This window comes from Mus caroli, unplaced genomic scaffold, assembly GCF_978045245.1.
Source record: "Mus caroli unplaced genomic scaffold, Mus_caroli_1 scaffold_7, whole genome shotgun sequence".
NCBI lineage: Eukaryota > Metazoa > Chordata > Mammalia > Rodentia > Muridae > Mus > Mus caroli.
Genome location: NW_028227262.1, coordinates 62,344,395 through 62,356,873, shown reverse-complemented (window position 1 = coordinate 62,356,873; position 12,479 = coordinate 62,344,395). Strand labels below are relative to the sequence as shown.

The following is a 12,479-nucleotide window of genomic DNA, read 5'->3' as shown; positions in this document are numbered from 1 at the left end:
GAGAGAGACCCTGGGCCTGACACAGGCTTTGGAAACTTCTAAGTTCTCCGCTGGCTGATGACATACCTCTCCAAAGAGGCCAGCCACACTTCTTAATTCTTCCCAAACAGTTCTACCAACTGGGGACCAAACATTCATATATATTAACCTTTGGGGGCCATAATGTGCAATCTGCATTTAACATTTTTAGGGTCACAGCTATCTTTGTGAACCTAATGAAATTTATAGCTCTTCCTCACCAAAATACATGTGACCATAATTTTCTACAATGTTAGGTTTTGATTTAAGATTTCGATGTCTATCTTTTTATTTTAAAACCTGTTGTTGTTGAATGTTGTTGTTGTTTCCACCTGATAAATCTGGCATGGGCGAGTGCTATGGCCCAGTAGATTAAGTCACTTAACATCAAGCGTTGCCATCTGAGTTTGCGTCCCAGAACCCACATGGTGGTAGGTGCCTCCCAAGTTCCTGTACCCTCACTACACTTTCCTGTGCTGGGCTACCTGAGTGAGTTTACCATTGCAGCTCCCTGTACTCTCTGTCACTTCAGGGCCTTCCTACCCCAGACTTTGTCTGTTACCGCATCTTCCTACAGATCCTTTACCTGGATGGGGCCCTGCTAGCCCGAGGAAAGGCCAAATATGCCCTGTTCACACACCAGGGCTTAGAATCTGGATTCCTTCATTTTGATGGTCTCTGCAGTAGATGTAGGCACCAGCTGTTCTCAAAACCACAGTGTGAGTAATGCTGCCAGGTCCAGGAAACAGGGGTTTGCTAGTTCATCAATAGTGCCATCATTGTCTTTCACGTTATTGTATGTCACAGACTGTACCTTGCTGCCCTTGAGAAGCTGGCATTGGGTAGGACATAGGTGTGGCTATTATGACAGTAATGGAATCTGTCACAGGAGCATGGGATTCTGGAAAATGAGGAGAGGGCAAGAAGCAGGGGGACCAAGCTCTCAGAGAGAAGGAAGCTGGGAAAGAAGAGCCAAGTCAAGTCAACTGCTGTCAAAAGAGACAAGATTCAGGGTGGACAGAGTAAGCCCAAAAAGTATATCCTGGGGGCTGGAAAGATAACTCAGCACACATGGGTGCTTGCCACGTAAGCCTGGAAAACTGAGTTCCATCCCTAGAACCTCAAGATGAAAGGAGAGGACCCCACACATACTCTGTACATGCATGCCTGCACACACATCTCTCTTTCACACACTGTATACCCATATGTGTGCGCGCACAGACATACATACACACTGTACGCACATGTCTGCAAAGACGTATCTCACACACACACATGCTGTACATAAATCATGCACATATATCATGCACATACATCATGCACATACACTGTACATGCATGCCTACACAGACATATCTCACATACATATACACTGTACACACTTGTCTACATAGACACATCTCACACACACTACCCCCTTCACTGTACACACATCATAATAAATAAAAGAAAAATCTGTATGGGGGTGGGTATGGCAAGATGGCTCAGTAAGGGTGCTTGCTACCAAATGTGATACCTGAATTTGATCTCTAGAACCCACCTGATGGAAGCAGAGAGCCATCTCCTGCAGGTGTCCTGACCTCCACGGCCCATATGCATGTACATATACACAAAATAAATCAAAGTAAAAAAAAATGTTTAAGAAGCAGTACAGCTACTTCACAGTTGCCACAGCATCTACAGGGATGCCGGTGTGCAGCACAGTCTCTTGTCATTCCGTCCAGGGCTAGGCCAATGGTGCTACCATATTCAAGGTGGGTCGTCTCATCCTGGTGATACAATCAAGACATTCTTTCTTAGACATTGACAGTTAACTGCATATCCCAAATCCAAACTTTCGCAGGGTACAAGGGAAAACTAACTAGTTCAAGTTACCATTATATAGTGTGGGTAGTGCTGTGCTGCTCTTATAGAAAGTGTGGTTTGGAAGCTGGGTGCAGGGCCCATACTGCCTGCAGCAACTCCTGTGAGTCTGTACACTATTCTGTTTTCTTTGGTTTGGTTTGGTTGGTTTGATTTTGTGTTGTGTTTGAGATCAAGTCTCGCTATGGACATAGACCAGGCTGGCCTTAAACTCCTGATATACCTGCTTTAGTTTCTAGAGTGCTAGCAGTTTAATGTATATCACCATACCTGACTTTCAAAAAAAAATCAAATAGAAATCAAAATGAAATTTTAATTAAAAACCAAACCGAGTACTAAAATGAAAAGAATGTTGAAGTAGAAACCAAGAGTCCCAGATTCTGATGCTTGTTTGAAAGCAGAGCACTGGCTAGTCTCTTGGTCTGGGTCTTTAGGGTGGGGGGGTTGCTGAAAAAAAATAAAAAAATAGTAGTAGAAATTTCCAGGGCTCTCAAGGTTCAGCTAAAGGTAGAACCTGAAAGGGATCCTAGGTCTTCTAGTCATATAAGAAACTTAGGTTTCTGGACCTCTGAAGTTTGCCAAGTAGAGCATGGAGAGCAATAGTATCAGGTAAGACTGGAGGCTGGGACCTATCTATCGCATACCACTGCCCAGCACTCTGTTAGACACCACAGTGGTTCAGTAAGACTCAGCGCCTTCAAGACATGCAGGTGTTGAGGTACACAAGAAAATTCAACAATATTTACTTGATATTTTCTGCTTTTCTCATTTTCTCTCCTGATCTTTCCTCTCCAACTAACTCCAGCTGAAAAAAGGAAGGGGGGGCAGGCTGTGGACTCTGGCATCCCACTTCTAAGTGTGTCTGATCCCTTCATTCCTCTTCAAGTACCTGATGCTCCAGGTAGGTACATAGGACTCAATTTAGGGTTAGCAGTATGATTCCTGTATCCCAGGGCTTCTAGGGCCTCTGGAGAGCTCTGCTTTTAAGTTTTTGATAACAAGGATCTGAATTCCAATTCCTGGTAATTGGATGCTGTTGGATATTTTAAGTTTTTTTATAAAACAGACAGACATATCTTTTTTTTTTTAACTTATTTATTTATTATATGTAAGTACACTGTAGCTGTCTTCAGACGCCCCAGAAGAGGGCGTCTGATTTAATTACAGATGGTTGTGAGCCACCATGTGGTTGTGGGATTTGAACTCAGGACCTCTAGAAGAGCAGTCAGAGCTCTTAACTAACCACTGAGCCATCTCTCCAGCCCCCGAGACATATCTTTAAAAAGAGAATAAAATCACTTCAGTTTGTACCACATATGCTCTAAATCTTGCTTAGTAAAATTATTGTTAGTACACTGGGATGGGGGGAAATTTTCATTGAGACCAAGTTGGCCTCTATCTTGCGGTGCAGCCAAGGATAACCTTTAACTATTGATCTTCCTGCCTTTACCTCCCGTGTACCCAAATTACAGGAATATACCACCACATCTTCTTTGTTTTTCATTCTTCATTATGTTTATGACAAATTGAAGAGGCCTCTGTCTTGGAAAGAACATTAGTCCAATATGATTGTATTGTGATAATAGAAGCCATAAGCATATGATAGAAAGAGTAGGTGTACATAGTGGCCTAGTGTGGTAACAGAGCTGTGGGTGACCCATCTGGTACCTATTTGCTGTAGGTACTTCATTACTTTATAATATAATAATACATAATGAGAGTTGATAGGGAATATGAGTCAGGAGACCTAGGGTCCCTTCCAGGTTCTGCCTCTAGCTGAACCCTTTGGGCCAGACTCAGTGAAGGATGTCACTGCTGGAGCTCTGAATTTTTGGTTTATGCTCTGCTACTGATTCTTAGGAAGTAGCTAGAAAGTAAAGCTGGGTAGGTCTCAGTGGGATGGCTTTTGGAATGATTAGGGGATGCACTCATACTGGTGAATGCTAAAGGCTACTTCCTGTTCCCTTCCCCATATCTTTTTGGGGGGCAGGGTTATGGGTAATGTGAAGTCTCCTTTTGAGGAATTAAATCCCACTCCTTAGAAGTATCTGGCAGTTATTTCTCTTCATCTCCCCCCAGTTCTTAATGCTTTCCAGGTCTAGACCTTGACAAGTTGACAGAATCAGCTTAGTTTTTCTTTCCTTCGAGCAGTCAAAGGTCTTTGATTGGCTGCTTCAAGATTGGGAGGGAAGGGCTGGCATTGTGGAATGGAAGAGATGGCATTGTGGCTAAGTGTACATGCTACTCTTCCAGGGGACCCCAGCACCTCTGTCTAGCAGTGTACCACTGCCTGTGAATTCAGCTCCAGGCATCCACCACCATCTTCTGATCTCCATGGGCACTCACACATGTGGCATGTATGCTCCCAGACATAGATTCTGCATACACCCGAGTGATTGGAAACATTGGCTAACCTCCACAGCTTCCACAGGAGCCCTTTAGATTAGGATTGCAGAGCCAGGAACACACGTGGTAGTGTGGGAAATTCCTGAAGGTTTTCAAGATGCCTCTTTCCTCATTCTTCCTACTGCTTTTCAGTCTAGAATCCCGGAAGAGTTTAGTGCTATATACTCTCATACCAAGTCTCTTAGGGGTTTTGTTGCTGTGAAGAGATGTCATGACCACTGTTATAAAGAAAACATTTAATTGGGACTGGCTTACAGTTCAGAGGTTTATTCTATCATCATCATCATAGCAGGAAGCATAGCCACACACAGGCAGACATACATAGTACTGGGGACATAATGAGAGTTCTATAGCCATATCAGCAGGCAGCAAGAAGAGAGAGCTACACTTGTCCTGGCTTGCCCTTCTGAAACCTCAAAGTCCATCCCTAGTGACACACTTCCTCTAAAAAGTCCACACCTACTCCAACAAGGAGTAACATTCCTAATAGTGCCACGTCTATGGACCTATGGGGGCCATTTTCATTCAAGTAAGCCACACCAAGTAGGTGGTGATCTCTCTTGGGTTTTAATGGATAATTTATTTGTATGAGACATTTTAATAGAGAGTTTCAGGGATTTTTTTTTTTTGATCTGTTTACAACATCATCTGCTAAAAATGTAAAATAAATTTCTGTGTCACCAAGATCAAGGCCCTAACTGACATGGCCTTGAACTTCCCCACTAGCAGCACTAGCAGCACTCTCCCTTTATGTGTGGTCTTTCTTTGCACAGATCAAACTTCTTCCACCTTGGACCTTAGCACCTGCCAGGATTCTGTTAACACCTGAATAGCTTCTCCTGTGTCTAAGCTTGTGTACTGTCTTGTCATAGAAGCCCACCATGGTCTCAAAGGCACTCTCAATTGTACCTCATGGCTTTTATCTTCATGACACTTGTTAGAATGTCTGGTTTCCTTTGCCCATGGTCTGTTGGCTTCAGCATTTCATTGTCGGTGGCAGGGTCACTGTCTTTTATAGTGACACCCTCAACATTTGGCAGATCAGATGGATGGATGAAAGAAACCTGAGGCTGTTAGCCTCCACTCCTGTTCTCACCATCTAGACACTAGACTGGTGTTCTCAGCCTGCCCTGCCCTGCCCTGCCCTGTTCCTGGAATAATGCAAACCTGACCATCCACCCATGCTGAAAGTGAACAAGGAAGATGCAGCAAGTTGCCACACCCTGGTGAAAGAAGGGGTGAGGCTTAACAGACCCTCAGCTCCTGCTGCCCTTCATGCCCTCCAGTGACCTCATTCTTGGTCCAGGCCCTCCTTTAGTATCTGAATGTGTAATGAGCTAAGAGCTCACATTCAGTGTCTGGCACCTGAACAAACTGCAGGTGTTCACTGTTGGCCACGGCTCCAGGCTGGGTTTGCTTATCTTCCACAGCCAGTGGGCTCCGAGGGAAGGTTTCAATGTGGATCTGTAATCCTCCTTCATCTTATAGAGCTGAGCCGTGGGTAATTGTGATGTCAAGTCATTCCTTACCTGTGAGTCATCAAGCAAGACCTTTTTCTTCCTTGCCAAGTCCCCAAGTCCTAGGCATTGATTTAGTCCTTGAGTTTTGTAACTTGAGATCAGTAAAGCCTTTGACTGGAGAAGTCAGTTCTGGAGATGTAAAAGTGGATTTGAGGGCCGGGCGTGGTGGCGCACACCTTTAATCCCAGCACTTGGGAGGCAGAGGCAGGCGGATTTCTGAGTTTGAGGCTGGCCTGGTCTACAAAGTGAGTTCCAGGACAGCCAGGGCTACACAGAGAAACCCTGTCTCAAAAAAGTGGCTTTGAGCTTAGAAAGCCTGGGGTATCACTGTGGCTGTGTAGCTACGTGACTGTGATCTGATCTTGAACTCAGTGTTCTCCTCCTGGAAACTGGAAACAGTAACACTTGGCTTCTGAAATAGGAAGGGACATCTTTTGAAACTGTATTTGGAATTGCTGTATAACTTTAACTTACCATAAAGATAGGAAATGCTATTCCAACCAGATTCTAGGTCTATGTTCCCAACAGGTCAAGCCTAGTTATGAAGTCATATTGCTTATAACCTTTAACTTTCACACAAGTGAGAGCCATTGAAATAGCTATCCTGCTTACGGGTTGTCAGGCTGCGGGTGAAAGGACATTGGAGAATTGTGGTTTGCTTGCTGTAGGACTTTTTTTCTTCTTCAAAGAGGCGTAGAACACATTTTAGGGACGTCTAAAATGTTAAGGAGTCAGTCATCTGGGATTTTGCCCAGCAGTCACATGACTAGTTAGTGTGATAGTGCCTCACTGTTGCTCGGACACCACTGTCCTTCCTTCTGCTGTCTGTAGGGAAGATCTAAGTGGAAAGCGTCCCAACGCTTAAAGTACCATGGAATAGACAGAATGGTTTTTTGTTTTTTGTTTTTTTCTGAAAATGGGCGAACAGATTTTTAATTGGTTGTTTTTTCATCCTCTTTTAAATTGACATAAAATGTCCAGCCTTTGGTGGGCATATCGGTGGCATTAAGTACATTTACATTTCTCCTCACAGTCTTTTCCACTGGAAAGACTAAGAGCTGGTGACCACTGAGCAGTGCTTTATTCCCCTGCAGCACGCCACACTACTTTCCGTTTATGGATTTTTTTTTTCTTTTTTGTTTTTTTTTCGAGACAGGGTTTCTCTGTGTAGCCCTGGCTGTCCTAGAATTTACTCTATAAACCAGGCTGGCCTCGAACTCAGAAATCTGCCTGCCTCTGATTTTTTTTTTTTTTTTTGACTGCTCCAAGAACCCCATATAAGGAGAATCCTACAACATTTGAACTTTTGTGGCTTGCCTGTTTGACTTTGCATAATCACAGTTCAACTGTATTGGTTATGTGGGAATTTCCTTCATTTTTATGCATAAATTAAGATTCCTTCATTTTGTGCCTAAATTAAATTTTGTATTAATTATACACTGTGTGGAAGCACGTGCTGCTGTCCAGTTTTCCTTCAGTAGACACTTGGGCTGTGAGCATCATGCGGATATGTCTGTCATGTGAGTTTTTTCCTTTGGCCAGGTCATATGGCAATTCTATTTTTAACTTTTGAGAAATTGTCACACTGTTTTTCAAAGAGACCATGCCTTTCTTTTTACCTATGTTCCTACAGTGGACAAGAGTTTGGGAAAACAATTTTTACAATACCTCTTCAACTCTGAGCTCTTGATATCAGAGTTCTGCAAGACTAGAGAAACACATTAGCTGCCCCATAAGTGCTACTTCATAGAGTTGAAGGGCTTTTAAAAGTCCTTCATGGTTGTATGGCCCTCATCATCTCTTGAAAAGACAAGCAAGAGGGGCTGGATGTCAGAGTGGACAGTCCTCTCCTCTTTTGGCCTGACATCTTCATTTCCTGCTCCTGCCTTGTGATAGCCATCGTGATAAGTGTTTTATTTTAGAAACTGTATCTTCCTGTAGTTGTAATTCTCTACTGTAGAATTAGAATCGGGGCATGGTACCTGCTGTGATTCTAACTTGAAGATGCTGTGGAGAGTTTACTGTCTGTTCTCTCGGGAGCTATTTTGAGTGTCTAGACTTTATTTTCTATTTTTATATTAGGTTTTGGTTTCTTTTTTTATTTTTATTTTTTTTGAAGACAGATTTTCTGTAACCTAACCTGCCCTTGAATTTTTGATCCGCCTGCCTCTACTGCTCAAGAGCTGGGCCTACAGGCATACATCAGGCCTGGGTCTATTTTTTTAGTCTTACTTGACGATAGTAATCACATTTATCCTCTGGGTTCATGAAGTATGGTGTTTCAGTTGATTTGTACAGTAGGTAATGATCAGCGTTTCTTTCACTCTATAGAGTAAAATTTTAAAACAACATTCCTCATTATAAGTTTTAGGGTTTGTTTGCTCCATGTCTGCCAAGTCACACATTTCAGCACAACATATAGTTGTATTAATTGCTTTCCTTTTGCTGCGATAAAACATCATGACCAAAGCAACATGTAGAAGAAAGAGCTTATGATTATGCTATGGTTCCAGAGGGTCAGAGTGCATCTCTGTTAGCCCAGGGGAGCATGGCAGCAGGCAGCCGTGGCAACCAGAGCCAGAAGCTGAGAGTGGGGGACTCACATTTGAAACCACAGATGGGAAGCACAGAGGGCGAACTCAGAATGGCCAAGCCCATGCCCAGTGACTTAGCTCCAGCAAGGCCACCCTTCCTAAGCATGCCCAAACAGCTACCAGCTGGGCCCAAGTATGCAGATACTGGAAATTATGAGGGACAACTTACTCAAACCACCACACCACAGCAGCCACATCATTTGTTTTTTATTGAGGCTCATAACAAACTGTCTTTTGTAGGTGTGCTCTAATCTTCAGGTTTGTATTGCAAAAGTCAGAATCTTTGACGTGGAGTCACACGTGTAGCTCTGCCTGGCCTGGAGCTCTTGAAAACCACACTGGCCTTAAACTTGAAGCGCCTCTGCCTCTACTTCCCCAAGTGCTAGGGTCAGGGTGTAAACTATACCAGCTTTCTTTTGATTTTAAAACAGAAAAAAAAATCAGAAATCATCGAGTAACTGAGCTTCATGCCAGAGAGCCATTTCGATTGTATAAGTCAGACAGGTTTGTGAAGGGTTTATTACCTTCTTGTGTTGTGAGGATGCCAGTTGCCTGAGTGAGGACCTTCTCATAGTAGGGTCCTAGGAAGTGCAGCTGCCCTCTATGTATACCACCACCTTGTGCAGAGGGTTGTCTGTGGGCTCACATCTGCTCTTCTGCCCCGACTCCCACATTTCTAGCATCCAAGTACCTGTGAATAGCCTGCATTTTCAGATTTAGTCAGAAACAAGCCTCCCCAAATACACACTTTGCAGGGAAGGGCATTGATTTGGTTTGGTTTTTCAAGACAAGGTTTCTTTGTAGTAGCCCTGGCTGCCCTGAAGCTCACCATGCAAACCAGGCTGGCCTCAACTCACAGAGATCCTCCTGCCTCTGCCTCCAGAGTGCTAGGATTAAAGGTGTGCGCCACTACTGTCCAGCCATACATGCATTTTTTACTTTCAGGGGACAACGAAAAGGAGTTCTCTCCTTCCACCATGTGCTCTGTCATCACACATGAAAGCAGGTGCCTTTACCTGATAAGCATCTCACTGACCCAAATTATATTTTATAGAATGGAAGGTTTGGGGGCGGGGTAGCAAGGATAAGCCCCAAACTGCTGTTCAGGATAAAGGAATGCTTGCTTTTTTTTTTTTTTTTTTTTTCCCTGAAAACCATCTATTTTAGCCAGTATTATAAAAGGTATTTTCAATGTCATTTTTAAAAATAAATGTCTTGTACAGCATAAGACTGATGATGGTGCCTTTGATTTCTGTTAGTTTCTTGGTTTGGTTTTTTTATTGCTGTTTTTTTTTTTTTTTCACATCCCCTACTGTCAAAAGGTCACGGTTCATTCTTTAGATAGGTGCGAATGAGAAGTGTAATATGTCGTCACATACCCGGAGATGTCTGCTCTGCGGTCTCTAACATGTAGCACAGCCACATCACACTGTTAACACTATGTTTCTGCCATGCATTCGTCATCTTGCTGGGACATGGATTCTTCTGCTTGATTGGAGCAGGGTTAGCACCTCAGTCATAACAGCTGAAGTTCATTCCTGTCTGTCTGTCTGTCTGTCTGTCTGTCTGTCTGCTTACTGCTTCTTTCTATTTCCAAAGGCCTAGAACAATGTGAACCCAGGAAAAAGTTTTATGTGAGTAAATGAACTTTAAGCAGATTCCTTTTTCTCAAACAAGACATTTTAATTTTAGTTTATCTGGGCAAATCAAAATGTATGTGGTCTTAATCTTCCTGTAACAGAAGTGCAGGGCCTAAATCCCCTTCTTCCTGTGACCCATCCATTGGTTTCAGGTTAATATTCTACTTTCACTAGGTTGAAGATAAATAGAGGGCTATTGGTGTTTCAGAAGTGACTAAAGTTTTGATGTGTGTAGAATGGCATACTTTAAGTTACCCCATGTGACAAATGTGGATTCAGATATCTTTTTATTTCTTTGCTCCAAATGTCAGCAGTAATCCATCTTTAGGTTTAAGTGACTCTTCTGAAATGAAGCTATAACCAGAATCTTAGACCAGTTGGTAGGGGAGGGTGTCTCCAAGAAATTAGGTCCTGCCACACACTTAAAAAGATAAACAGAAATTGTGGTGGAAATGATGTTAGCCTCTGAGGCCTTGCAGGGAAGGTAGAGGCTGAGTCTCTCAACCCAACTTCACGACCTTTACATGAGCCTTAGATCCAGACACAGGAAACACTGGAGTGGGGTAAGAATGTGCATAGCTGGAAGGCTTGGCCACACTGCAGTCTGGTGCTCATTGTCTCTAGTACTTGGGGAACAATCCCATGAGGTGACTATGGCTGCTGGCATGAGGAGAGGGACATCCTCAGTTAGTGGGTAATTGTTCCCATTTAGAAATAATGTCAGTATGAGGTGATCTCTGTTTCTGGAATCCACAGGAACAGCTTTCAGGACAGGACATCGAATAGAGACTTCTAGAGGCTTTTTCATTGATTTGAAAAGCTGACATAGCTGCTGTTATGTCTGTGCCTCAGGTTTAGGTAGGTTAGATAAGCTTAAGGAATTTAAGGCTAATCAACCCTGTCTCACTAACTTTAGATAGATTCTCATTCAATGATTAGTATGCTTATGTCTGTCAGCTGGGGACTGGACCAAAACCTGCACAGCCACACTTTGTAAGCTGCAGCATGGAAGACTGTCAAGAGTTCTGTGCTAAGAAAAGGAACTCCAGAGGGCTGGAGAGATGGCTCAGTGGTTAAGAGCACTGACTGCTCTTCTGAAGGTCCTGAGTTAAATTCCCAGCAACCACATGGTGGCTCACAACCATCTGTAACAAGATCTGATGCTCTCTTCTGGAGTGTCTGAAGACAGCCACAGTGTACTTACATATAATAAAAAAATCTGGAAGGAAGGAAGGAAGGAAGGAAGGAAGGAAGGAAGGAAGGAAGGAAGGAAGGAAGGAAGGAAAAGGAACTCCAACTGAGTGAGGCTGCAGGGTTCTATTTTCAGATCAGAAAATCTGAGGCCAGGTGTGGTGGCTCAGGTCACCTGGCACTTAATCACGGCACTTGGGAAGCAGAGGCAGGAGGATCTCTTGAGTTCAAGGCTAGCAAGCTCTGGGGTAGCTAGGCCTGCATAGAGAGACCCTTACTTTAAAAAATTAATAATAATTTCTTTATTTTTATTTTCTGTACATTGGTGTTTTCCCTTCATGTATGTGTGAGGGTATCAGATTCCCTGGAACTGGCAATTCAGACAGTTGTGAGCTGCCATGTTGGTACTAGGAATTCAACCTGGGTCCTCTGGAAGAAAGTTCTTAACAGCCCTAAAAGACTGTTTCTTTAAAACAAACAAACATAAATTTAAAAAAAAAAACAATTAAACTAACAAAAAATAAAATGAAAATCTGGAGTTTAGAATTTAGCTTGCTTGCTAGAGTGTTTACTTAGCATGTTCAAGGTTCTGGGTTCAGGCTTCAGCACTATATAGTGCCTATTAGTTCCAGTACTAAGGAGGTATTGGTGGGAGGATTAGAAGGTCAGTGTCATCATTGGCTACATGTATTTTTAAAAAGGGAGCAGGATTGGGAATCTAAAAAAGGCAAAGCTATATACACAAAACCCAGGCCTATTGCTGCTACTACCTGTGATACAAAGGAAGCATTTACTGTATGGGGTACAGGAGTGTGAAAGTGTTGGTAACAATCTGTATCATTACTCTAATGGTGATTACATGAATGTGTAAGTGTGTCAACATTCACCACATTGTACACATTTAAAATTGGTGATGGTTATCATATAAGTTATGCTTCAAATGAAAACAAGGGATAAACAGACCCAGTGGGCTCACCTTGAGTTCCAGCTCACCTGGGGAAGTAGCTTTTTTACCTTCTCATTTTGGAAAGTCTTTTGGAGGGTGCACAACTTTTGTTTTGTTTTGTTTTTAAGATTTATTTATTATGTATGTGAGTATACTGCTGCTGTCTTGAGACACACCAGAAGAGGGCATTGGATCCCATTACAGATGGTTGTGAGCCACTATGTGGTTTCTGGGAAGAGGGTGCACAACTTTTAAAATTGCATTTATTGGTTGACGCATTTATTTTGTTGTATGTATGTGA

At 42.9% G+C, this 12,479-nt stretch overlaps 1 protein-coding gene across 16 annotated transcripts in view; it reads left to right on the top strand.

Moving 5' to 3' along the window:
• Aak1 (AP2 associated kinase 1) overlaps positions 1-12,479 on the top strand; it is a 145,114-nt gene that overhangs the window by 112,232 nt on the left and 20,403 nt on the right. For 12 of the 16 annotated variants that reach the window (XR_015047600.1, XR_015047601.1, XR_015047598.1 and 9 more), the window contains one exon: positions 2,687-2,782. The exons of the other annotated variants lie outside the window; for them this stretch is intronic. Coding sequence is in view for 8 of the 12 variants with exons in the window: in XM_085840387.1 (XP_085696513.1) it covers positions 2,687-2,782 (96 nt within the window). In the remaining 4 variants the exon portion in view is untranslated. The remainder of the gene's footprint in view (positions 1-2,686; positions 2,783-12,479) is intronic. 16 annotated transcript variants of the gene reach the window in all.